The sequence below is a fragment of the Lithobates pipiens genome, unplaced genomic scaffold (assembly GCF_037356315.1).
Source record: "Lithobates pipiens isolate NorthernLeopardFrog02 unplaced genomic scaffold, aLitPip1_a1.2 Scaffold_13, whole genome shotgun sequence".
Classification (NCBI taxonomy): Eukaryota; Metazoa; Chordata; class Amphibia; order Anura; family Ranidae; genus Lithobates; species Lithobates pipiens.
Window position 1 is genome coordinate 269,729,098 of NW_027507718.1, and position 26,831 is coordinate 269,755,928.

Sequence of the window (26,831 nt, forward strand, 5' to 3'; positions counted from 1 at the left end):
TATTTCTTTCCTCAAAACCTAATTACCATGATTTCAATATGCTGTGAATGCCCCCTTTGTCCTGATGCATGCTGTAATCTTTTAATGCTCCTTTTTTGTCCTTCATGCATATTTGCCTTCACTAACCTCCCCAGCATGCTATGCTGGGCCCATATCCACCTAGTCTAGTCACTTAATGTATTTTGTCAGCTCCATTGTAGTGCTTTACCCTAAACACCCCCTTAAAATGTTTCCAAATGGTCTGTGTGTCCTTAAATTCATTTATAAGCCCCCCATTAAATTTTATCAATGGGCCATTAGAGGGGGTGAGGAATCTGATAAGTGAACCTTATATTTTGGTCTTTAAATAATACTTAAAATAAATGTCATACTGATCTTGGGTAGGGATGAGCCGAACACCCCCCGGTTCGGTTCGCACCAGAACTTTCGAACGGACCCCAAATTCGAACGAACTTTAGAACCCCATTGAAGTCTATGGGACTCGAACGTTCGAAATTAAAAGTGCTAATTTTAACGACTAATATGCAAGATACTGTCCTAAAAAGGGTTTGGGGACCTGGCTCCTGCCCCAGGGGACATGGGTCAATGCCTAAAATGTTTTAAAAAATGGCCGTTTTGGCGGGAGCACTGATTTTAATGACGATTAAAGTGAAAAAAAAAAAGTGAAATATTCCTTTAAATATGGTGCCTGGGGGGTGTCTGTAGTATGCCTGTGAAGTGCCACGTGTTTCCCGTGTTTAGAACAGTCCCTGCACAAAATGACATTAAACGGAAATAACACCATTTAAAACTGCTTGCGGTTTTAATCTTATATCTGGTTCCTGCAATATGGTTGAAAATCATTGAGAAAAATGGCATGGGTAGCCCTCCCTGCCCATTACCAGCCTATTTGGGTCTTGTACGCATATTAAGGGGAACCCTGTACCCATATTAAAAGGAAATGCGTGTGGCTCCCAGGCCCTATATACTCAGAACAGCAGTATACAGGCGGTGCAAACAAGACAGGGACTGTGTAGGTTTGTTGTGTTAAGTGGAATCTGTTTGTAATTTTCAACTGGTACATTTTTAAAGTGTAGCTCCAGTCAAAAAAACTATTTTTAAGCTTTTTGGAAAACATAGGGAAGGGTTATCACCCCTGTATAATTTGTTTTGTCGTCCATCTTTTTTCATCTCACTTGCTGTTGTCTCCTGCCGTTTGCAAGTAGGAGATGTTTGTAAATTGGATGTTTAAAAGTAGGGGCCTGCCCTATATGCTCTGCAGAAATGGCGGAACAAGGTGTTGGTTTTGCCACAACATTGTAAGCCCTCAAAGTGACTCTTGGTGGGCGCTGGAGCGCCCTGCTGTGAACGATTATATCAAGAATTGTAATTACATGCAATTGTTGTACAGTGGTAGAAAAATTGACCTTTGGTGGTTGTGGTGCTGGTGCCACAACACTATAAGTCCTCACCGTTACTCTGGGTGGGCACAGGAAGGGGCCCTCCTGTGAAATATTATATCAAGAATTGCAATTACATGTCCCTGTTAAACAGGGGCAGAAAAATGTGGCCTTAGGCACTGCTGCTGGTGCCACCAGACTGCAACCTCTCCCATATACTCTAGTTTTATTGCAGGAATTAGCCCTGCTGCAAAGCATTGCATCAAAAATTGTAATTAAACGCCCCTGTTAAACAGGGGCAGAAAAATTGGGCCTTAGGCACTGGTGCTGGTGCCACCACACTGCAACCTCTCCCATATACTCTAGTTTTATTGCAGGAATTAGCCCTGCTGCAAAGCATTGCATCAAAAATTGTAATTAAACGCTCCTGTTAAACAGGGGCAGAAAAATTGGGCCTTAGGCACTGGTGCTGGTGCCACCACACTGCAACCTCTCCCATATACTCTTGTTTGATTGCAGGAATTAGCCCTGCTGCGAAGCATTGCATCAAAAATTGTACTTAAACGCCCTTGTTAAACAGGGGTAGAAAAATTGGGCTGATGGCATCACCCAGAACCAGAAATGTTCTTCCAACATATCAGCGGAGGAGAAAGAGGATAGACAAGCAACATAACAGGACAGTCACTCAGCATCAGCATAGGCAGTCTTGAAGGGATGTGGTATTTCAAAAAAAATTATTCGGTTACATCAGCTTCAGGTGCTTGGTAGCTGTGGGTGATCCAAGACTGATTCATCTTGATGAAGGTCAGTCGATCAACTGATTCGGTGGACAGGCACACCCTGTGATCGGTAACAAAGCCACCAGCAGCACTGAAGGTGCGTTCCGAAAGAACGCTGGATGCAGGACAGGCCAGTAGCTCAATTGCATACTGTGCAAGCTCTGGCCAGTGATCCATCCTCAAGACCCAGTAAGCCAGAGGATTTTCGGTGGGAAAGGTGTCCAAGTCTGACCTTGCCCCTAGGTATTCCTGCACCATGTAAATCAGACGCTGGCGATGGGTGCTGGAACCGATCATACCTTGGGGCTGCGGACTAAAAAATTGTCTGAAAGCATCAGTCAGACGGCCACCTTCTCCACCGCTCCTTCTGACCGATGCCTCAGCAACACGTTGTCCAGGACCAGGAGTTTGTAACCTCCCAGTCTCTGGGAACGCGTTGCACAGACCTTTCTGCAAGGCCTCCCGGAGATGTCTCATCCTCTGCTCCCTCTGCGATGGCAAGATAAGGTCGGCAACCTTACCCTTGTACCGTGGATCAAGGAGAGTGGCCAGCCAGTAATGGTCCCTCTCCTTGATCCGAAGAATACGAGGATCCTTACGCAGGCTTTGCAGGATCAGGGAGGCCATGCAGCGTAGGTTAGCTGAGGCATTCGGTCCAGAGTCCTCTGGGTCACTAAGGACAACATGATCCGCAGCTACCTCCTCCCAGCCACGTACAAGTCCACGTGTTTCTTCGGACTGTAAATCATCTCTACAAGACTGCTGCTGCTGCTGCTGCTGCTGCTGCTGCTGCTGATGCTGAGTGCCAGCCTCCACCTCCATGCTGACACAATCATCCTCCTCCTCCTCTTCCTCCTCCTCATCCTCTTCCTGTGTGATGGGTGGCACAGCAGGAACACTGTCTGGATAAAGGGGGCCTTGAGAGGCAAGGAAGTCCTCCTCTTCCTGCCTCTGTTCTGCCTCAAGTGCCCTGTCCATTATTCCACGCAGCGTATGCTCCAAGAGGTGGACAAGAGGTACAGTGTCACTGATGCATGCACTGTCACTGCTCACCATCCTTGTGGCCTCCTCAAACGGTGACAGGACAGTGCATGCATCCCTGATCATGCCCCACTGGCGTGGTAAGAAAAAACCGAGCTCCCCTGACCCTGTCCTGGTGCCGTAGTCGCACAGGTACTCATTGATGGCCCTCTGCTGCGTGTGCAGCCGCTGCAGCATGGCCAACGAGTTCCATCTGGTGGGCATGTCACTTATAAGGCGGTTCTTGGGCAGGTTCAACTCCTTTTGGAGCTCAGCCAGCCGAGCACAGGCATTAAATGATCTGCGGAAATGCACACAGACTTTCCTGGCCTGCTTCAGGACATCCTGTAAGCCGGAGTACCTGCCCAAGAACCGCTGCACCACCAGGTTAAGGACGTGAGCTACACAGGGCACATGGGTCAGTTGTCCCTGTCGGAGGGCGGAGAGGAGGTTGGTGCCATTGTCACAAACCACCATTCCTGGCTTAAGCTGGCATGGCGTCAACCACCTCTCGGCCTGCCCCTGCAGAGTTGACAAAACATCCGCCCCAGTGTGGCTCCTGTCCCCCAAACAAACCAGCGCAAGCACGGCATGGCATGGTTTTGCCTGCGTACTTGCGTAGCCCCTAGAACGCCTACGAAGCACCGCTGGTTCTGAGGACAGAGCACTGGAAGAGGCCATGGAGGAAGAAGAAGAGGAGGGGGTGGAGGAGAGAGGTGTGTCACAACCAATAGTAGCATTTTGGAGGCGTGGTGGCAGAACAACCTCCAACACTACTGCACCTTGTCCTGCATCCTTCCCAGCTGCCAGAAGAGTGACCCAATGGGCCGTGAAAGACAGGTAACGTCCCTGTCCATGCCTGCTGGACCATGAGTCAGCGGTAATATGCACCTTACCGCTGACCGCCCTGTCCAGCGAGGCAAGGACATTGCCTTCCACATGCCGGTAGAGAGCCGGAATCGCCTTCCGTGAGAAAAAGGCGTTTGGGGACCTGCCACTGAGGAACCGCACATTGTAAGAACTCATGGAAGGGGCCGAGTCTACCAACTGAAAAGGCAGCAGTTGAAGTGCTAGCAATTTAGCCAAGCTAGCATTCAACCGCTGGGCATGTGGATGGCTGGGAGTGAACTTCTTTTGCCGGTCCAGCAGCTGGGGCAGGGACATTTGCCTGCTATAATCGGACGTGGGTGTACCGCTAGCAGAGTTCCCGGAAGCACTTGGCTGTGACACACCTAATTCTACATCTTCATTCCTCTCAGAGCAGGTTTCAGAGAGGACTGAAGGTCTAGTGGGGTTGGAGATGCCAGCTGATGAGGAGCAAGGAGAGGTCCGCTTTGTTCTTTGGTGTGGGTCTTTGAGGTACGCTTGCCAACGAGCTGCATGGCAGGTCAACATATGTCTGGCCAAGCATGTGGTGCCCAAGCGGCTGATGTTTTGGCCACGCGAGATACGCTTGAGACATATGTTGCAAATAGCAGCGGTGCGATCTGATGCACTCGTCTCAAAAAAGGCCCACACCAAAGAACTTTTAGAATAACGCGCAGAGGCAGCGCCCTGCACAGGCGGAGCTCTGCGGTGTGATCCAGTCGGTGTGCTGCCCCTAAGCTGGCCCCCGGAGGGCATCCTGCCCTGTTGGACATGTGCCTCCTCCTCCTCCTCTCTCCTTCCAGGCACCCACGTGGAGTCAGTGCCCTCATCATCCCCTCCCTCTTCATCGCTGTAGCAAACCTGGCAGTATGCTGCAGCTTGTGGAACATGACTGCCAGATTGCTGTCCTTCTTGAGCATCCCCTCTCTCTGCGCTCACGCTACTGCCTTCCTCTAGCTGAGTGTCATCATCAGAGCCCACAAAACACTGGGCATCCTCCTGGAGCATGTACCCAACACTGTGCTCAAAGAGTTCAGGAGACTCCTCAGGAGGACGCGGTGGGTCTAAGGAAGGAGTCACTGATGATGACATTGAGAGGAGGGAAGACGATGCGTTGGCAGCTGCTTTGCTAGTACCCTGAGACTGGGTGAGAGAGGATGAGGAGGATGAAGAGGGCTTGGTCATCCACTCTACCAAGTCGTTGGCATGTTGCGGCTCAACATGTCCAGCTGCCGAAAAGAAGGACAAGCGTGTCCCATGGCCACGTGCTGATGACAATGCACCGCGTCCACGACCAGCACTGTTGTCTCTAGACACAGAGCCTGCTTGCCCTCTTTTATCGGCTCGCGCCTGTCTGCCTCTCCTTGCTGGCCTTCCAGACATGGTAATGGCCTGAAGGGAGTTGGGTAAAAAAGCAGTTGGGTAGTGTATATTGTGCTAGAGGCACACAACACCCACTAACTCCTGCAGATGCCTTTATTATAGAACACCAGAGATAAAGGGGTATATACAGATGTATACTGTGCTGTGCTGGAGGCACACACAACTTCCAATAACTCCTGCAGATGGCAAGTGGTCTCAAATAGAGAAGAGCTATGTAGGTGGATATAGCGGTGTATACTGGGTACAGAGCACGCAGACAGCACGCACAAGCTCCTAACACTACTTACTGCAAGCTCTATTATAAAAGATAGATCACTAGCTATATAGATGAGGTGAATATAGCGGTGTATACTGCGGTCAGGGCACGCAGACAACAACCACTACACAACAGCAAGATCGAAAATCGTCTGAAAACGATCGGTGTGTACTGTGTTGAAGGTACACAGAACACCCACTAACTCCTGCAGATGCCTTTATTACAGAACACCAGAGATAAAGGGGTATATACAGATGTATACTGTGCTGTGCTGGAGGCACACACAACTTCCAATAACTCCTGCAGATGGCAAGTGGGCTCAAATAGAAAACAGCTATGTAGGTGGATATAGCGGTATGTACTGGGTACAGAGCACGCAGACAGCACGCACAAGCTCCTAACACTACTGACTGCAAGCTCTATTATAAAAGATAGATCACTAGCTATATAGGTGAGGTGAGTATAGCAGTGTATACTGCGGTCAGGGCACGCAGACAACAACCACTACACAACAGCAAGATCGAAAATCGGCCGAAAACGATCGGTGTGTACTGTGTTGAAGGTACACAGAACACCCACTGCTTCAGACGCCAACACACTACACAAGGCCGCCGCGCTGGCGGCCTTATATAGTGTGGGGCGTGCACTACACAGCCTGAGCTATGATTGGCCACAGGCATCCTGCCTGTGGCCAATCATGGCTCTCCTCGCTGCTGGCGCTGCGATTGGCCAAGCATGCGGGGTCACAGTGCATGCTTGGCCAATCATGAGCCAGCAATGCACTGCGCCATCGCAGTGCATTGTGGGCCGTGAGCGCCACACGAATTTGGCGCGAACGGACCAAAATGTTCGGACTTTGCCGAACGGACGAACAGCCGATGTTCGAGTCGAACGTATGTTCGACTCGAATCACGAAGCTCATCCCTAATCTTGGGCAATAATGTTTTTTGTGTAATGTGCTTGCAATGTGCAAAATTACTTATATATTTTTTTTCTTGTTTGACTCCCCGGTTTCCTTCAACGCCACAGGAATGGCAGACTGTGACATCCCATTTTGGGACTTTCCTCAACTGTGGAGGGGCTATAGATGGGAAGCATGTCCACATCATGCCACCACCCCATTCGGGGTCATACTATTTTAACTATAAGGGGTTTCATAGTATCGTGTTAATGGCGGTGGTTTCGGCACAGTATGAATTTCTGTATGTGGACGTGGGGAAGAATGGCCGGATTTCGGATGGAGGAGTCTTCGCCCAGACGGAGTTCTACCAGCGTCTCCAGAATGATGGCCTGGGATTGCCACCTGATGCAGATAACGTGGAAGGACCCCTTGTCTTCATTGTGGATGAAGCCTTTGGTCTGGGTGAGCACCTGATGAGGCCATTCCCCCAAAGGACCCTCTCCCCGGAGAGGAGGGTTTTTAACTACCAGAGGGAGAAGAGTTGTGGAGAATGCCTTTGTGATAATGGCCAGCCAGTTCAGCCTGTTTCTGACAGCCATACATCTGGCGGAATACAAACTTAATCATGTCGTCCTAGCATGCTGCATCCTGCACAATTTTTTAAGAAAAAATTCAAGAAATTATCTTGCATCAGTTGGGCCTGGGGCCGGACTTCCATAGAATCCTCTGATGGCCTGGATACTGGCCATACTGGCTTGGCCCCCCAAAGTGCCCACAAAGTTAGGGATAAATATATAAATTATTTTTTAGGTAGGGGGGCCATTGCAACGCCAGACAATGTCTATTTTTTTTTTTATAAAAAAAATGATCAGATAAAATCTAGAAATGTATTAATTGCTTGCTTTTCTTTTTGGCTGTCTCCTAGGTTCTTCTAGTGCACTTGTAGTTCCAAGTGTATTTTCCTTTAGTAAATAAGCCCCATTGTCACTGTAAACACCAAATAACTTACAAAACTGGTATTGAGCATTGAAAGAAGAAGCTACACATTGTTGATTAGCAAACTTTTAAATCTGTGCACATTTAAATGTGCGTTTATAAAAAAAAAAAATGTAAAAAAAAAATTATATATATAGATATATATATATATATATATATATATATATATATATAGATTTTTTACAAACAGGCATTTTTCAAACATAACATATACACAAGTCTGGAACTTACAAAGTTCAACAATTAAAAACTGAAGGCAATATCAGACATTATAGTGTCAAAAATATAAAGATATTGCCTTTGTCAGATGGGGTGATGTCACCCCTGTAAAAGCCAAATTTTGAAGTTGCACACAAATTGGGATTCCAAATGGGTAATGTCAGCATGTGCTATCTCCCATCATGGGGGATCAATGGATGTGTTTTGTGGGTACAATCCCTTCCTCTCACCTACTAGCGTTATGAGGAAGGGGATGCACAAAAAAGAAGGGGATTCTTCAAAATTTGGCTTTTTAAAATTGAAAATCTTAAAACCAAAATCTAGTCATCTAAAAAGGAAATTAAGAACATGAATCGATTTTGTTTTAGAAAAAAGGGATTTGATTCTCCGCAAAACAGCAATCATGTTCTTCATTTCCTGCTGCATATTGTCCAGCCGATTGCACATGATGTCCAGGCTATTGCGCATGGCATCAATCTCCCCATTCCAGCCCATGATCTGCCCAATCAGTCTTTGGGTGCTGTCTCTGGTAAATGGTTCCCCTTCCACAACCAGCAAATACCATAAAATTTATGAAAAAACATGTATTTAGAAATATGCAGGCATACATAGATTCATAGATTGCCTGAAGCTGGGGTGTCAGACACTCACCTGGAGGGGTGAACATCTAGCCTCCTTCCTCTACATCCTCGGGGGGGGGGGGGGGCTAACTTCAGAAATTATTCCTTTGGGAGACTTGGAGGACCTGCGGGAACAGCTGGCTGAGCTGAAGAAAACACGAATTACCCGAGAGTCCCAGAGCCCGTATGCTTCCCCAATAGTGGTGGTGGAAGAATGGGTCATTACGGTTGTGTATTGACTATAGGACACTGAACCGAAGGACCATTCCAGACCAATACACCACACCCCGAATAGAAGATGCCTTACAGAGCCTGTCAGGGGCAAAGTGGTTCAGCGTGCTGGATTTAAAAAGTGGGTATTACCAGATCCCCATGCACCCTGAAGATAGGGATAACACAGCTTTCATTACCCCTGATTACCCCGGATTCTTTGAGTTCAACTGCATGCCACAAGGTCTGTCTGGGGCCCCAGCCACTTTCCAGAGATTGATGGAGAAGACTGTGGGCTACATGAACTTGATTGAAGTGCTGGTATATTTGAATAATGTCATCGTGTTTGGCAGAACACTGGAAGAGCATGAAGAGTGCCTGGAGAAAGTCCTGAAGAGGCTCTATGATGAAGGCCTGAAGCTCTCCATGGAAAAGTCAATTATGACATTGGAAAATTGGAAAAAGCCAATTCTATCAACCTTCAGTGAATTACCTGGGCCACATCATGTCTGCTGAAGGAGTGGCCACAGACACTCAGAAGCTGGAAGCTGTCAGCTCTTGGCCCAGACCCACGAATGTGACTGAGTGTAGGTCGTTCTTAGGGTTCTGTTTGTACTACCGGAGGTTCGTTGAAGGGTTCGTCAAAATAGCCCACTCACTGAGCTGTTGAAGAACCAAGATGAAGCTGGTTTAGGCCCAGAAAAACCTGGAAAACCAAAACAGGGATCCAGGAAGAAGAAAGAGTCCATCCAAGACCAGTAGACTCCACAATGTGAAGAGACTTTCAGACAGCTGAAGTGGAGCCTTACCACTGCCCCGGTCTTGGCCTATGCAGACCCTATGAACTGCACGTGGATGCCAGCCGAGACAGACTGGGCGGAGTGCTTTATCAGGAGCATGACGGACACTTATGGCTTATTGCTTATGTGAGCCGGAGTCTGGCACCAGCCGAGAGGAATTACCCAACTCACAAGCTTGAATTCCTGGCCTTGAAGTGGGCTGTGGTAGTCAAATTAAAAGACTATATGGCGCCAAAGTCACGCGCAAGACGGACAACAACCCTCTCACATACTTGCTCACTACAGCAAAATTGGATGCCACAGGCCATAGATGATTGGGTGCCCTCTTGCGACCAGGGGTTTGGAACCGCAATGCAGATGCACTGTCAAGATGACCTCATGGTTCCCAGGACCACTCAGAAGGATGGACCCAACTTACCCCTGAAGGAGTAAGATCCCTTTGTGAAGGGGTGGAACAACAAATAAATGGTGGAGTCAGGGCTGAGGAAGTCGAAGTGTCTTACTGCGGGCATGCCTAAGTGCTATTGTTATGTCACTGGCATTGTGGAGGAGGGTCTGCCTAAGCTATCTCGGAAGGACCTCTGGAGGGACCAACAGGAAGATCCCCTCTGTAGCCTGGCACTAAAGAACACTTAGAAACAAGCTTGCCTGCTACGTAAAGAGTGGGATCGGTTGCAGCTACAATAGGGGGTGGTCTACCGAAGGGTCCCCTCTGAGGATCCTGAAGAGAAGTGGCAGTTGTTTCTGCCAGAGAAACAGAGAGAAAGTGCTGATTGCCTTGCATGATCACCATGGCCATCTGGGTTCACAAAGCACTCTTCAACCAGTAAGGGACAGGTTCTATTGGCCTTATATGAGGACTGAAGTAGAGAGCTACTGTCATTCCTGTCTCAAGTGTATACAAAGGAAGACCTTACCCCAAGGAGCCGCCCCAATGGGCCATTTAGAGAGTCAAGGGCCAATGGATCTGGTATGCCTACATTTCCTATGTTTGGAATCTGTCCTGAGCGGGCAAGGAAATATCCTGGTAGTAACTGATCACTTCACCCGCTATGCTCAGGCATTTCCTACCAGGGATCAGCAGGCATCTACAGTGGTGAAGACTTTAGTGGAAAATGTCTTCATTCACTATGGCCTTAATGGATCCACTCAGATCAAGGAAGAGACTTCGAGAGTACCATTATTAGTAGACTGTTGGATCTACTAGGCATTCAGAAATCCAGGACTACCCCCTACCAGGAAACCAAGGAAACCCTCAACCAGAGAGGTTCAACTGAAACCTCCTCAACATGTTGGGGACTCTGGTCTCTGAACAAAAACAGGGGAGTAAACACATCACAGCCATGGTACATGCCTACAATAGCACCATAAGTGGTGCCACAGGGTATTCACCCTATCGTCTGATTTTTGGACGAGAAGCCCGACTACCAGTGGATTTGGCTTTTGGTACTTCTCTGGACCACACCTCAGAGACTTCTTATTGAGGGTATGTAGACAGATTGCGGAGGAGTTTGAAGGCCGCATATGAAAAGGCTCAAGCCATGTCAGACGCCAGAGGAAGTAGAAACAAAAAGAACTTCAACCTCAAGGTACGGATTCAGGATCTACAACCTGGTGACCGAGTCCTGTTAAGGAACCTGGGCATACCAGGGAAACACAAGCTGGCTGATCAGTGGAAGTCACAGCCATACATTGTATACCAACGACTCCCAGGACTGCCGCTATATCAGATTAGGCCAGAAGGCAGTATGGGACCATTAAAAACTTGGCACCAGAACCACTTTCTACCCCTCACAGAAGCAGTTCGAATAACTCCCCGGCAGGAACTGTCATCCAAGTCTACTACTGTACCTTGACCAGTAACTAGGTCTCAGTCTGGATCCCTTGCCACAGAAGATATCGAGGAGGAGGAAATGGAGATAAGCTGGTTGTGGTCACCTGAAATGTCAGGCGCTGATACAAACTGTCTTCCCTACACAAGAGAGAAGGACAGTGGAATCCTTAGGCCAGAATCCCCAATATTTGTGCCACCAAATGAACACTCTGAGGATCACTCGCCCTCTAATGACATTGAAGTACAAGAGTCCAAAATGGGAGAGGATAGTACTTGTCCAAAGATGGTGTCTACACCCAAAACACAGAGAGTCAAAAGAGAGATTCATCCACCAAAAAGACTAACTTATGATGTGCTGGGTGAATGCTCCGAAAAGGCTCAATTTACCGCCAAAAGGAATTCCGAAATGCCTGGCCCATCTACTGTTGACTCGGTAAGGGACAACCCCATCTCACCCCTTGACAGATCTGTACCAGACACCACAGTGTCAGTTGTGAGTGCACAGAACAGTCTCTCATCACATGAGAACTGGTGAGAGGCTCCTCTGTCATTGTGCAATCGTCTAGAGACAAAAATATGTAATAGAGCAAAAATGTTGAATATCTTTGGGGAACAAAGATTTAAAGCAGGGGGAGTATGTAAGTACTACACTAGTCTTTGAACTGTAGAGAAGAGAATACAGCAGATAAACAAGTACAACCTATGTATGAGGATTTGTTACTTGTTTTAACCTTTTTTTTTTTACATTTCTTCAGTTGCTTCTGCCTAGGCCAAATTTATGTCATACATCCCAGGAGTCTTCATGGGCATTTTCTTTTCTTTCATCTGAAGGAGGGGAGGAGGGGCTTTCTCAGCTAAGCACACCACCCTACCTGCATGCCTGAGTTAAGAACAGATGGATTCCAGGAAGAAATGCTACATGAATCCTCTGCTCGTACTCAAGATGGCCATGGCTAGAAATGCTATTGATGGATGGGTGAGTTTGCTTGTTTTTTCCAACGGATTTTGTCCGAAACTTGTCTTGTATACACGCGGTCACACAAAGTTGTCGGAAAATCCAATCGTTCGAAACGAGTTGACATACAAAACGTATGACGGGACTACGTAGAGGCCAGTAGCCAATAGCTTTCGTCTCCAAATTTTTTCGGAGCATGCGTGGCACTTTGTGCATCGGAATCCTCTACACACTATCGGAAAAAGTCAGATCGGATTTTGTTGTTGGAAAATTTTAGATCCAGCTCTCAAACTTATTCCGTCGGAAATTCCAACAGAAAAAGTCCGATAGAGCCCACAAACGATCGGGTTTTCCAACGTCATAATGTGATAGGACTATTTCCGTCTGAATTTCTGACCGTGTGTATGGGGCATAAGGAAAGGCATAATGAGCTAGTATGCACCACATACTAGCTCATTATGAAATACTTACCTTAGAACGAAGCTCCCACAGGGCCGTCCAGTCAACGCTGAGGGAGCCATAATGACGTCACTCTGTTTCTGGCAAGTTCTGCCACGATATGCCGTACCTTTGCTGGACCTTCGATGGGCATGCGCCGCTGACGTCAGTGGCTGTATGCAAGGTGAATATCCAGGGGACAATACAGCTGCTTTAAGGTCTCTTGTTCTTGTACTGTATGTTTGTTTCACAATTCTTTATACCAGATAAATCATTGAATATGATATACTGTATCTTACATATTTTATATGAATATTTTTCATATTTAATTTTTTTCAACATTTTAAAACAAAACTCAATTCACCTTGACGCGAACTTCATGACGTTTTGGTGGGGCAACTTCAATCTCCTCAATGCTGAGTGGTTGCTTAGGTCCCCAGCACACAGCAGCCTTGCATTTAATTACCTGTAAATGTATAAAATGTGACAATATTTTCGATCAGCATAACAATGCTACCTGCATGTACTCTGAGGTGCAGTAAAACAATTACAGTTTAATAAGTAATACAAGCATGTATGTGCCTCTTCATAATATACAGATTTGTGTAATGGCAGAGCAGACTAATCGAGGCATTGGTAATTTGTATTTGGGTCCAACCTGTAAAAAGTTATCTGTGTACAAAACATGTAAAATAAAATATTGACTACGTGTATTATTTTTTCAAATAAATGTAATTTTCTAATATTACTGAAAGACCCATCATGTTTTAATTACTGTTAATGTGAAGAATACCAGTTTATTTGTGAATGTTGTAGTAACTCTGCAATACTTTAATTTTGGAAAAAAATTAGGTACATATTGTGGTTCATTAACATATATCAAACAATAAAACACATTTCTATCAGCGCAAATATTAAAACCTTAATCACTAAGTAGTGATATGTGTAATAGGTGATATAACCCAATCCCACCAAAAAACCCCCAAAAAATTTAAAAAATTGAAAAATACCCCTCACCTGGCTGCTGCACACACAGAAAATGTATTCACTTCACATATAAAATATACATAACAAAACAGTGTTGCGCTTCCAAAATAACTACCAATAAATCCTCAAATGAGAATAAATGATTAACTTGCCATGTAGCAAGATACACAATCAAATATCCCCTGCTGACTGGCAATAAACAATAAAGATAAAGTCCACACACACTTTTTTGAGTGTGTGGACTTTATTGTTCATTGTTCACTACTCCCATTAGGGAACATGTATATTTCATTATTGTGTATTGTTCGCTATTCCCAGTCAGGGAAGTTAATCATTTATTCTCATGTAAGGATTTATTGGTAGTTATTTTGGAAGCGCAACACTGTTTTGTCATGTTCATTAACATATATATTAAGCCAGTGTTTCTCAAACTTTTGTCAGTCAAGGCACCCTTTAAAATGATGCACAATTTTGAGGCACCCTATTCTAAAATGTAAAAAAAACTAAACAAATAGTTTTACATAACGCAGCAACATCCACACATCAGATACTCTATGCTAGGGGTGATTTATTCTTCTAAAGCAGGGATATGCAATTAGTGGACCTCCAGCTGTTGCAAAACTACAAGTCCCATCATGCCTCTGCCTCTGGGCGTCATGCTTGTGGCTGTCGGAGTCTTGCTATGCCTTATGCGACTTGTAGTTCTGCAACAGCTGGAGGTCTGCTAATTACATATCCCTGTTCTAAAGCATACACCTTTACACACTGGTACATGCTATTATGCCTATGTTTCTCTCACTCATATAATGTGACTCTAGCGCTAACAGAGAGGGGCAAAATGAAAACCTGTGGCTTTGTGTAATTAAAAGGCAGGCTTGATCCACCCACTGGCATATACACTATTTTTGGGCAATTTTTAGGTATTTTACCAAGGCACCCCTGAGGAAACTTTAAGGCACCCCAGTGTGCCTTGGCACCCTGGTTGAAAAGGGATGTATTAAGCTAAAAAAAAAAAAATGTTTTTTTGTTTTTGTTTTTTTACATTTGAATAGAGTGTGGAATGATTTGATTGGGATTTTCTGCTATTCAGGACTCTGTTGGAGAGATTTAAGTCCCATACACACTATTAGATTTTCTGCATATTTTTGTCTTTGGATTTACCAAAACCATATAATATGAGGTCAAACCTTAAGAGTTTAAATTTGTATGCAATCATGCAGGCCCTTGCACTACATGGTTTTGGTAAATCGTAAGACAAAAATATGCAGAAAATCTAATAGTGTGTATGGGGCTTGAGGCAAGGTTCACACTGGTACAGCATGACAGTCGTACCACTTCGGATCCCACTTTGCCCTGCGACTTGAAGTCCAACATGCATCTGACTTCAATGAACAGGGATCTGACTTTGATCTCTGACAATACCAGGCACTGTGTCTGGTATGAATCTTTAGGGGGGACTCCACGCAAAAATTTTACAAAAAAAACGGCATTGGTTCCTCCTTCAAGAGCATACCAGGCCCTTCGGTCTGGCATGGATTTTAAGGGGAACCCCCATGCCAAAAAAATGGAATGGGAGCCCCCAAAATCCATACCAAACCCTTATCTGAGCATGCAGCACAGCAGGTCAGGAAAGGGGTGGGGATGAGCGAGCACCCCCCCTCCTGAACCATATCAGGCCGCATACCCTCAACATGGGGGGTGGGTGCTTTGGGGCAGGGGGGTCTTGTGCCCCCCCACCCCAAAGCACCTTGTTTGAGAGATGGTTTCAATGAACTACAAACTAGAGTTCCTCTCTCAACCCCCCTCCCCCACCTGTCTTCACGTCTTCCAAGCTTCTGCTTTCTGTCATGCACCTTACAGCGGAGCCCGAAATTATGAGGATGGCCTCTTGCATGGTCCTGGTCCTAGCACCCCTGGAGGTTGAGACAGGAATTGCTAGGGCAACAGAAGGGTGCAGATGCCTGCAGACTGGTGACTAGAGATCAGGAACACCGGAACCTTCATTGAGGGAATGTGATACTGGTCCCTGGACTCATTCAGGAGAAGTCTTTAACAGAATCAATTGCAGGGTCAGGAGCAGGCAAAAGTTGACAGCAGGCTGGCAGCAAGGTACACAATCAGAAGGCAGACTCGTAGTTGGGGACAGGCAGAGGTTAGCAACAGACTGGCGTGGGGTACAAGATCAGAAGACAGAGCCGTGGTCAGAAGTCCAAGCGGGGGTCGGTACAAGGAGCAGATGCAGACAAGGATGCAGGGATAATCCGAGAGAATGGTCAAAGGAAGTCAGGTGTTCAGGATCAGGATCAATCAAGCAAGAACGCAAATGGGAACACAGGGATGAGCTGAAGACAATCCAGCACTGACACTGGGTAAGCTGCCCAGTCCATTTTGTCTTAAATCGGAGGAGGACCTGTTTCACATGGCCACAATGTAATTCTAGAGAAACTGAGAAGATCAGAATGTCGTCCAGGTAAACAGTCATGAACAGGTCTAGGAAGTCTCTGAAGATGTTGAAGATGAAGAATGAAATTTTGAAAGGTTGCTGGTGCGTTACATAGGCCTAAGTGCATAACGAGATATTGGAAGTGGCCAAAGCGAGTCCGGAAGGCTGTTTTCCACTCGTCCCCTTTTCTGATTCTGATCAGGTTATAGGCACCTCATAAATACAGTTTGGTAAATATTTTTGCAGAGCGGAGTCTCTAGAACAGCTCCAGAATTAAAGGAAAGGGGTAACGATGTTTGACGATAATCCAGTTCAATTCCCTGTAATCCACACATGGGCGTAGTGAGTGATCTTTCTTCTCAACAAAGAATATTCCTGCACCGGCCGGGGAGGAAGAGTGTCGGATGAACCCCTTCCTGAGGTTTTTGTTGAAATAATCCTTCAAGACCAGGAGTTCAGACTCTGAAAGGGGGAAAATCCTTCCAAATGGAATTTCTGCCCCGGTAAAAGTTCAATCAGGCAATCATAAGCCCCGGTGAGGGGGAAGAGTGTCCGCCTTCTGTTTGTCAAAAACATCCAGGAAATCATGGCATATGGCTGTAACAAGCTCTTTTGGATTCGGACACACAAGTTTTAGACAGCCAATAACTGGGGCCACATGGTGGAGGGTCTTGAGGCAATTGTGGAGACAGTAGGAAGACTACCTTTCCGGTAGTCCAATTAATCTGAGGATTATAGGCTTGCAACCATGGCATCCCCAAAATGATTGGGAAAAGTGGGGAGGAGATAACGTCCAGACATAACAGTTCTTGGTGGTTTAGTAAAATGCCAGTGGGCAGAGGTTGAGTCTCATGGGTGATGGGCCCAGATTTGATGTTTGACCCATCAGCTAATCGTATGGACAGTCTCTGTTGTTTGGGTTGCAGAGGAACATTGTGTTGCAGGACGAAGGCATGATCGATAAAACAGCTACAGGCGCCTGAATCAATTATTGCCTGGACCTGGAGTGCCCCTTCTGGAAGCTCTAGGGAGACAGGAACAGCAATGTGAGCAGACCTTGATAGAGTCAATGTGCAAGGATCATGAGGAGAAGAGTCAAACTTCCGAGTCTTGTTGGGGCACATGTTTGCATTGTGACCGTCTCCTCTGCAATAAAGACAGAGATTATTTAAGGGGGAGGAGTCTCGTGCGGCGGTGTGTGCTCACACCTAGCATGTGCACGTGTGGATCGGCTCTCCTCCCATGGCGGTAATCCAGCCGTCCTGCCCCGTCCTGCCCCGCTTGTAGCCGGCTTCGGCGTGCATGAAGCGGCTCATCCCCCTTGCCCTGCTTCCCTCCGTGAATCACGGTGTCCCTCATACCTTGGTCTTCCCCTGGGTGCCTGTGAAAGACTCGAGCGACCGCCGCGGTCGTCGTTCGTGTGACGTCCCGGCGAAGTGAACGAGGCTCTCGGGTGAGGACGCTGTCCCCCAGGAGAGGAGGAGGTCTCGAGTAAGTCTCTGAGATCTTCGGAGCTACGGAGACAAACGACGGCTCCATGCGACCTCTGCTGGTGGACGAAGAAATGGCGCCATGAGGACTGCAGCCCAGCAGATTTAAAGTTGAAAGAGAGAGACGTTAAAGCCTTATAAGAAGTATCTATGCTGGTGCAGCAATAGACCCAGAGGAGGAAGCCTGGAGAAAGACCCTGCGGGAACCTGGATGGATTGGTATGTGGATTTATGATACAAAAATTCTCTTGTTTGAAAAGACTGGAAAACCTTTTGAAAATCCTTGAAAATAACTGTCAGAAGTCCTATTAAGACACAGAGCCATAAATATGATGATGGTGGAGGAGAAAAATGGCAGAGGGTAGCCCTGTAAACATGTCGCTGTTATAAGTCGCTGTTATTGAATGGAAAAAAAAAACACATTACTCCTTAATATTAATATAAAAAACCTGAAGAGACTTTGGTGTTTAAAATAAATGTACAGTGTTGCAGTATATTTTGACTCTGGTAACTGACGTATCAAGCAGATTTGCAGCAGTCAAGGTCTACAAAAATATGGTAAAGTAACGGGCAAGGGGAAGGAAAGGGGATAAAGGAACAAAAAAGAAAGGAGCATACTGACGGTGACTATCTATACTTTATAAAAGAAAAAAAAAAAAACACACAGTCTACCAGAAAAGGAAAATCTCTTGTTCTTCCGTTTGCTGGACTCCTTTTTCCTTTTTTTCTTAACTCTGGTTGGTATAATAACGTTGACGCATGGTAACGTCCTTCAGAGGAGTAAATGCACTGCAGAGAGTAAGGGGGGCTATACGGTTGAAGAGGGACTCTGTATACTGAATAATAGTGTTGAAAATTTTGTGCTTGTTTGCATCACCCCTGAATATTGACTTTTCATAGCGAAATAAAAAGGAAAAAAAATTAAAAATTCTTCTCCGCTTTAGTAGGCGATTAAAACCAGGACACAGGGAGAAACATTTATAATAAAGCTAGACATAGTAATTCCGGAATATATCTCTTATTCTAGAGTAAAAGGTATTGGTCTGACTAAGAAGCAAGTGGTCAAATGAAGGGTAAGACACCGAAGTCAGGAGCCATTCCTAAATCTCCCCGGCGGAGCCTGGTTGTAAGCCCCGGTCCAATGAATAAATATGTTACACAATCTGGGGGAACCGAGAAACAACAAACAGAAAAACAACAACAAACAAGAGGTTCCCAAGAAGATAAAGATAAAAAGGAAAAGGATAAAAAGGATAGGGAGAAGAGAAAGCAGCAAGCACAAAATAATTCCTTACAGGATCAAAAAGGGCCGCCAGGGGTGGAGATAGAGCAACCACTAGAAGTAGAGTATGAGACAGGAGGTACACAGACGTACCCAACTCAACATGAGAACCCCCCACCTTCATTCTTGCCCACAAAAAAAGAAATAACCTCTATGTTTGCTGCCCTGGAAAATTCTATGAAAATGGAAATGGAAAGACTGCATAAGAACCTTGCCCATATATTGGAACGAGTAGAAAATATGGAAAAAAAAAAACGGAAAGAGAAGCAAACATAATAAAGAATTTAGAGGTAGAAATAGTATCATTAACCACTTCAGCCCGGACCTTTTTACTTCAGCCCGGTCTTTTTACAATTTTGCACTGCACTGCTTTAACTGGTAATTGTGCGGTCATGCAATGTTGTACCCAAACTAAATTTGCGTCCTTTTCTTCCCACAAATAGAGCTTTCTTTTGGTGGTATTTGATTGGCTCTGCGATTTTTATTTTTTTGCAATATAAATGGAAAAAGACCGAAAATTTTGAGAAAAAAAAGATATTTTCTACTTTTTGTTATAAGAAAAATCGAATAAACTCAATTTTAGTCATACATTTAGGGCAAAATGTATTCAGCCACATGTCTTTAGTAAAAAAAATGTCAATAAGCGTATATTTTTTGGTTTGCGCAAAAGTCATAGCGTCTACAAACTAGAGTACATTTTCTGGAATTTACACAGCTTTTAATTTATGACTGCCTATCTAATTTCTTGAGGTGCTAAAATGGCAGGGCAGTACAAACCCCCCCAAATGACACCATTTTGGAAAGTAGACACCCCAAGGAAATTTCTGAGAGGCATGTTGAGCCCATTGAATATTTTTTTTTGTCCCAAGTGATTGAATAATGACAAAAAAAAAAAAAAAAAGTTTACAAAAAGTTGTCACTAAATGATATATTGCTCACACATGCCATAGTTATATGTGGAATTGCACCCCAAAATATATTCTGCTGCTTCTCCTGAGTACGGGGATACCACATATGTGGGACTTTTTGGGAGTCTAGCCGCGTACGGCACCCCGAAAACCAATCACTGCCTTCAGGATTTCTAATGCCCATGTTGATGAGGACAAGGGCCTCTTCCCGACAACCCTGGCCGTTGGTTGTCGAGGTCTGCGGGCGGGGGGCTTATCGGAATCTGAGAGCCCCCTTTAATAAGGGGGCCCCCGGATACCGACCCCCCACCCTATGTGAATGAGTATGGGGTACAATGTACCCCTACCCATTCACCTGTAAAATAAAAGTACAAAAAAAACACAACACACGAGATAAAATACTTTATTGCACAGCTCCGGGGGTCTTCCGTCTTCGGGGGTCTTCTCGCCGGACACCTCCGCTATCTTCTTGTAGCTCTTTTGCTAGCGGAGGAGTTCGGCTTTCTTCCTTGCCGCCGGCCTCTTCTCCCGACTTCGGAGGTCTTGTCCCCCTCTTAGGTTCTTCTGCCGGGCCACCGCGCCTTCTTATAGCTCTTTTACAGGCGGTGGCCCGGTCTTTTGTCGCCGCCGCCGCCTTCCATTCTTCTTCTTCTTCTCCTTCTCCTGGAGATGTTAACTCGACGCTCTCTCTGGCCACAATGCCAGGGACGCGCTGCGCGGCCACTTATATAGGGACAAGGGGCGTTGTCCCGTAAGGGGGAGGGGACGGGGATAAGTAATTATGGTCGGAGTGGACTGGGGACTGCTCTGGCCAAGTCCCCTGGGGCAGTTCCCCTTCTTTATGGCCCCCTCTTCCTCCCCTCCTACCTGGTGCGGGGGGGGAGGAGGTGGGGGGGTCGGGGCAGAAATGGGGGGAGGAGAGGGTCCACCTGGCATGTTGGGTAATCGTCTCGCAAGTATTGGGCGAGATGGTTGGTGACGCGGCCGAACAGAATTCCACCCTAGGAGCTAGGGACAAATGGAACAAGGAGGTTCCTGACAAGAAATCCCAGACCATAGCGTCAAAATCACATCAAACGAGGGGGAAGGGAGGGGGGTGGGAATTAAGGGTGGGAAATGCTGTTGGCCCGAATCCAGTAAATGAAATTAAAGAGTATACAGGCCTGACGGATGGTAGAACTTAAGATAGCAACATACAACGTGAGAGGAATGATTTCTCCCAAAAAAAGGTATAATATCTTGAAAGAGTTGGAGGGATATTCGATGGACATTGTTTTCTTACAGGAGACACATCTACCCCTGGACATTAATACCCGGCTGAATACAAGAAGGTTTTCGACCTGGTATTATGCAGACTCCCCGATAAGGGGATCCAGGGGGGTAGCTATTGGAATAGCAAACAATGTCAGATGGTCTCTAGAAGGCATGAAGGTAGACCCAGAGGGGAGGTTTCTGCTTTTAAACGGGAACATATTAAAAAAGAAATACACATTAGTTAATATTTATTGTCCCAATAAGGCCCCGAAAAAATATTTGAATGGGATTTTGAATATCATAGAGAGCTATAAAGAAGGCCAAGTGATATTAGCGGGAGACCTAAACTTCACTATGAATCCGGAATTAGATAGTACGTCAAATGTTCTCCCCCAAGAAATTAAACAACATAAAATATTAAAAAGAAAATTACATACACAACAGCTTGTAGATGTATGGAGAATAGGTAACCTGGGTGTAAAGGACTATACGTATTATTCTACGGTACACGACATGTACGCGAGACTGGACTATATACTACTAGATCAAGAAATATTGGAAAATGTAACAAAAACACAGATAGGAAACATCACTCTATCAGACCACGCCCCGGTGATAGTCAAAATTAGACAGGGTGAAATAGAGCATAGAAAAGGGACCTGGAGACTCAATGAGGCTCTGATTGAGAATGAGGAAACTGAGAACAGTATAAAAACAGAGATTGAACAATATTTTAAAGTAAACAATACAACAGAAGTCTCTAAAGCAACCCTATGGGAAGCACACAAAGCCCTAATCCGAGGCAAATGAATCTCTATAGGTGCAGGAAAAAAAAGAGAAAGTGAAATGAGATTTAATAACTTAAAAAAAGAACACCAGGAATTAGAACAAAAACATAAGAAACAACTAGACAAAAATACACATAAGGAGATTATCCAAAAGCGTGCACAACTAAACGATGTGATAGAACAGGAGAGAAGAAAAGTGTTTAAAAACGTAGCTAAAGAAAGATACCTGTGGGGAAATAATACAGGGAAACAGCTGGCCAGACTACCGCGGGAAAAAAAAGCTTCAAACTATATAGAAAAGATTAAAGATGAATATGGAGAACTGAAATGTAAAACATCTGAGATAGCACAGGCTTTTAAAACATACCATAGTGCCTTATATACAATTAGAAGTACCGAGACAAAAGAACAGAAGGAGAATAGGAAAGTCAAAATCCTAGATTACCTAAGAGAAATGGATCTACCTAGAATAATGGAAGAAATGGCCAAAAGCCTGGACAAGCCTATTACCCCAGAAGAAATACACAAAGCAATAAAGGAAACATCAAATGGGAAAAGCCCAGGCCCAGACGGCTTTACAATTAGGTATTATGAGAAATTCCGGCAGCAATTGATACCAGAGCTATGTAAATATTGGAATAACCTGGGAGAGGAAGAGAGTATGAGGCAAGAATCGCTATTGGCGAATATAGTTGTTATACCAAAACCAGGCAAGGATAAATCCATTTGTTCTAATTACCGGCCTATAGCGTTGTTGAACGTGGACACAAAACTATATGCGAAGGTATTAGCAACCAGAATAAAAAATTTGATGCCGGAATTAATTAACGGGGATCAGGTAGGATTTGTCCCAGGGAGGGAGGGACGAGACAATAGCCTGAGAACTTTGCTACTTATAGGTGAAGATAAGGAGAATAAGCCCCCAATGGTATTAGTCTCGATTGATGCCGAGAAGGCATTCGATAGAGTAGATTGGTGTTTCATGACAGAAACTCTTTGCAAAATAGGTTTGGGTCCAAAGATGCTGAAATGGATAAACAATTTATACACACAACCAACAGCTACAATAGGAGTAAATGGGAGTATGTCATCCGCTTTGAAATGCTAAACGGAACAAGACAGGGATGTCCGCTTTCTCCCCTTTTGTACGTAATCGCTCTGGAGCCATTATTGGCAAAGATCCATGCGAACGTGAATATAGGGGGGGGTTAAGATGGGGGGGAGAAAATCATAAAGTGGCGGCATATGCGGATGACATATTCCTATATATAACAAATCCATGTTTGTCCTTGCCCAATGTAATAAAAGAAATAAAGGAATACGGTGCTCTCTCAAATTTTAAAATAAATCCCATAAAAACAGTCATATTGAACATAGGCCTAGATAATAAAGAAGAAAAGGTATTACAGCAGGAATTTCCCTTTACATGGGAAGAAAAAGAAATAACATACTTAGGTATAAAAATAACAAAAATGGCCCAGGAATTATATCAGGCTAATTATATTCCATTAGTAAATGAAATTAAAACAGTATTAAGGAAAATAAAAAAAGGGATCAACCTCATGGATGGGTAGAATCAATATGCTGAAAATGGTGGTTTTACCTAAAATCACCTACAAACTTCAAATGCTTCCGATTAATATTCCAAATAGTTTCTTTAAAGTAATAAAAACACTTTTTTAAAATTTTATATGGCAAAATAAAAAGTCTAGGATAAATTATAATATACTAATTAGGAAAAAAAATGGGGGGATGGCACTGCCAGACACTTATAGATATTATCTTGCAATTACTTTGGCAAGATTGGTGGAGTGGGCTAACGTTGGCACAACAAAGAGGTGGGTAAAAATGGAAGAATCACTTATAGGTACACAATTACAAAAAAATATTTGGATCCCGCCAAAATTTAGAATAGATAGCAATAAGGCACACGAAATCACTTTAACGACACTTAAATTATGGGACGCACTATATCGGAGAAATAAATGGGTATGTAATTCCCCATTAATTCCATTAGAGGGCACAGATTTTTTTATTCCAGGAAGGGGCACACAATTAGGTAAACAAATGAAAAATGCACAATTAAAAGATATCACCTGTGGAGGGCACTTAATGTCAAAACAAGAAATAGTAAAGAAGCATGGATGGCAAAATCTAAAACAATGGGAATATCTACAGCTTCAGCATTTTGTTAACTCAATCCCAAAACCTATAAGGGACGAGAATACTTTAACACCAATAGAAAAACTCTGTAATTCCAAGGTAAAAGTAAAGCACTGTATGTCAAGAGTATACGAAATTCTATCAGATATAGAGGTAAGAGAATGTATTCCATCCATAGCAAAATGGGAACAGGATATGAGTATAAAAGTAGACGAGACACAGATGATGGAGGCAGTGCATAGACATGTATCGGACACAACGTCTGTGGAAGTTAATTATAAGTGTATGATGAGATGGCACATGACACCAGATAGAATACACAGAATAGACCCCTCTAGATCTACACAGTGTTGGAGAGAATGTAAACTACCCGGAACATCATATCATACATTGTGGGAATGTCCAGAGATAAAGAATTATTGGTATAAAATATTAGATTACATAGAAAAAATAACAGGGGAAAAAAATACCATATTGTCCCAGGGAATGTCTGTTTTATGGGGTAGATCAAGAAAATGGTAACCAAATTATAAAACAAAAAACGGATCAAAAGAGAAAAAAAATAAAACTGATACCCTTTTTACTCAATGCAGCAAAAGCTTTGATACCCAAAAACTGGTTACAAGTTAAAAAGCCTCCAATAAGAGACTGGATACAGAGAATCAAATTTACTAACAATATGGAATATTTAATTAAAATGGAAAAGAATCAAATGAATAGATACTGGGCAACATGGGAAAAGTGGAGATCATTCAAAAAGACTGAAAATTACATCCAGGCATTAGCAGAATAAGCAGAGGATGGCGGGCCAACAGAACAGGGGGTGGATGGGAGGGGGGAGGATAGGGGTTAATGGGGTTAGAAAATAGAATGTAATTAAGTTGAAAATATTTGGATTGTATAGGACAGCTTTTCTTTCTGTCTGTATATTATGCTATTTTTGGCGATTTTTAAAATGAATAAAATTTAAATTATAAAAACAAACAGAGATTATTTAGGCAGCAGTGCTGCTTTTTCTCCGGTGTCAGTGGTGAATGAAGCAGGCCTATCAGCATTGGCTCTGGAGCCTCAGTAATGGCAGTAGGTAGTGGGGAAGCAGGAATAGGTGGGTTGCTAGGTACCCTGGGTAGCATCCATATGGGTCGGTACTGGCTGGTCCTCTCAGATCTTCACTCTCTTAGCCAGTGATCGATCTGAATAAACAGTTGGATCAAATCTTCCAAAGAATTGGGAATCTCAACACGGGCCAGTTCATCCTTAAGTGCTTCTGAGAGTCCTAAGCAGAACTGATAGCCGAGAGCGGAGTCGTTCCATTTTGTATCGGAACTCCACCATTAAAAGTCATTCACATAGTCCTCCACAGATCTACGACCCTGCTGGAGTGCGTGGAGGCTGGCCTCAGCTGTGGTGGTCCGCTGGGGGTCATCATAAAGTTTAGCCATCTCATTCAAAAAGGAGTCCATAGTGTTCAGCAAAGGGCTGGTTTGTTTCAACAGGTGGTGAGCCCAGGTTTGGTGTTCTCCCTGAAGCAGTGAGATGATGAACCAAGTGCTTTCCAAGGAGAAGGTGCTGGGTTGCAGCAGGAAATACAACTGGCAGGCATTCCTAAAGGCACGGAACTTGCTGCGGACTCCTGTAAACCTCTCAGGAGCGGGAACCCGTGGCTCTGGGGGTGGCACCACTACTGTGAGTGTGGATGCTGAAGCGGGTGGTGCGGGTGCTGTGGCTTTCAGGTGCGTTGAGGTGCTTGGGGAGAGAGACACCATTCTTTGTTCGAGCCGCTGGCAGCCATATTGCAGACCCTGGACTGCCTGGGTGAGATTTGCAATCTGTTGGCACAGTGCTTCTGTCACGTACCTTACAGCGGAGCCCGAAATGATGAGGGTGGCCTCTTGCATGGTTCTGGTCCTAGTACCCCTGGAGGTTGAGACAGGAATTTCTAGGGCAACAGAAGGGTGCATATGCCTGCAGACTGATGACTGGAGATCAGGAACACTGGAACCTTCGTTGAGGGAATGTGATACTAGTCCCTGGACTCGTTCAGGAGAAGTCTTTAGCAGAATCCCTTGCAGGGTCAGGAACAGGCAGAAGTTGGCAGCAGGCTGGCAGCAAGGTACACAATCAGACTCATAGTTGGGGACAGGCAGAGGTTGGCAACAGACTGGCAGTGGGGTATAAGATCAGGAGACAGAGCCATGGTCAGAAGTCCAAGCTGGGGTCGGTGCAAGGAGCAGATGCAGACAAGGATGCAGGGATAATCCGAGAGAACGGTCAAAGGAAGCCGGGTGTTCAGGATCAATCCAGCAAGACAGCAAACAGGAACACAGGGATGAGCTGAAGACAATCCAGCACTGACACTGGGTAAGCTGCTCATTTAAATAGGGCGCCATGCGCAGGGATTGGTTGGTGCGCGCACACTAATGCGCACTTGCTCATATGGATGCACCATTGTGCATGCTTGTTCCAGACCTCACTTGTTTTGGCCTAAGACTTGGCGCACGCATATTAGCATTAGAGGAACGGAGATTGTCATCTGGCACATGGAAATGAACACTTGCTCTAGTGGTTTTCTGACACTTTCACAGCACAGATTAGCTAACACTGGCTTATAAAGGTAATTTCACTGAACTGCGGCACTGTTAAATCAAGTTCAACCAATGTAAGCAGTAACTGGCAGAATCAGAATGTTAACTATAGTACAAGGTGCCTGGTGCCTAGTCTATAGTGGCCGGTTTTCGGTAGGGTCCTTCTTTCAGCGGTGCACTGTCCCATTAAGAATGTAGGTGATGAGTGAAAGATGAGATGCTAGGTAAGAGCAGTCTCTATAGTGTTACCTGTGTGTGGAAAGAGTTCAAGATG

The 26,831-nt window shown here is 45.0% G+C and overlaps 1 protein-coding gene across 3 annotated transcripts in view; it reads right to left on the reverse strand.

Moving 5' to 3' along the window:
• The window catches only part of LOC143974846 (alcohol dehydrogenase 1-like), a 106,656-nt gene that overhangs the window by 43,987 nt on the left and 35,838 nt on the right, over positions 1-26,831 (reverse strand). For all 3 annotated transcript variants that reach the window (XR_013272285.1, XM_077476604.1, XM_077476603.1), the window contains exon 2: positions 13,022-13,123. Coding sequence is in view for 2 of the 3 variants with exons in the window: in XM_077476604.1 (XP_077332730.1) it covers positions 13,022-13,123 (102 nt within the window). In the remaining variant the exon portion in view is untranslated. The remainder of the gene's footprint in view (positions 1-13,021; positions 13,124-26,831) is intronic.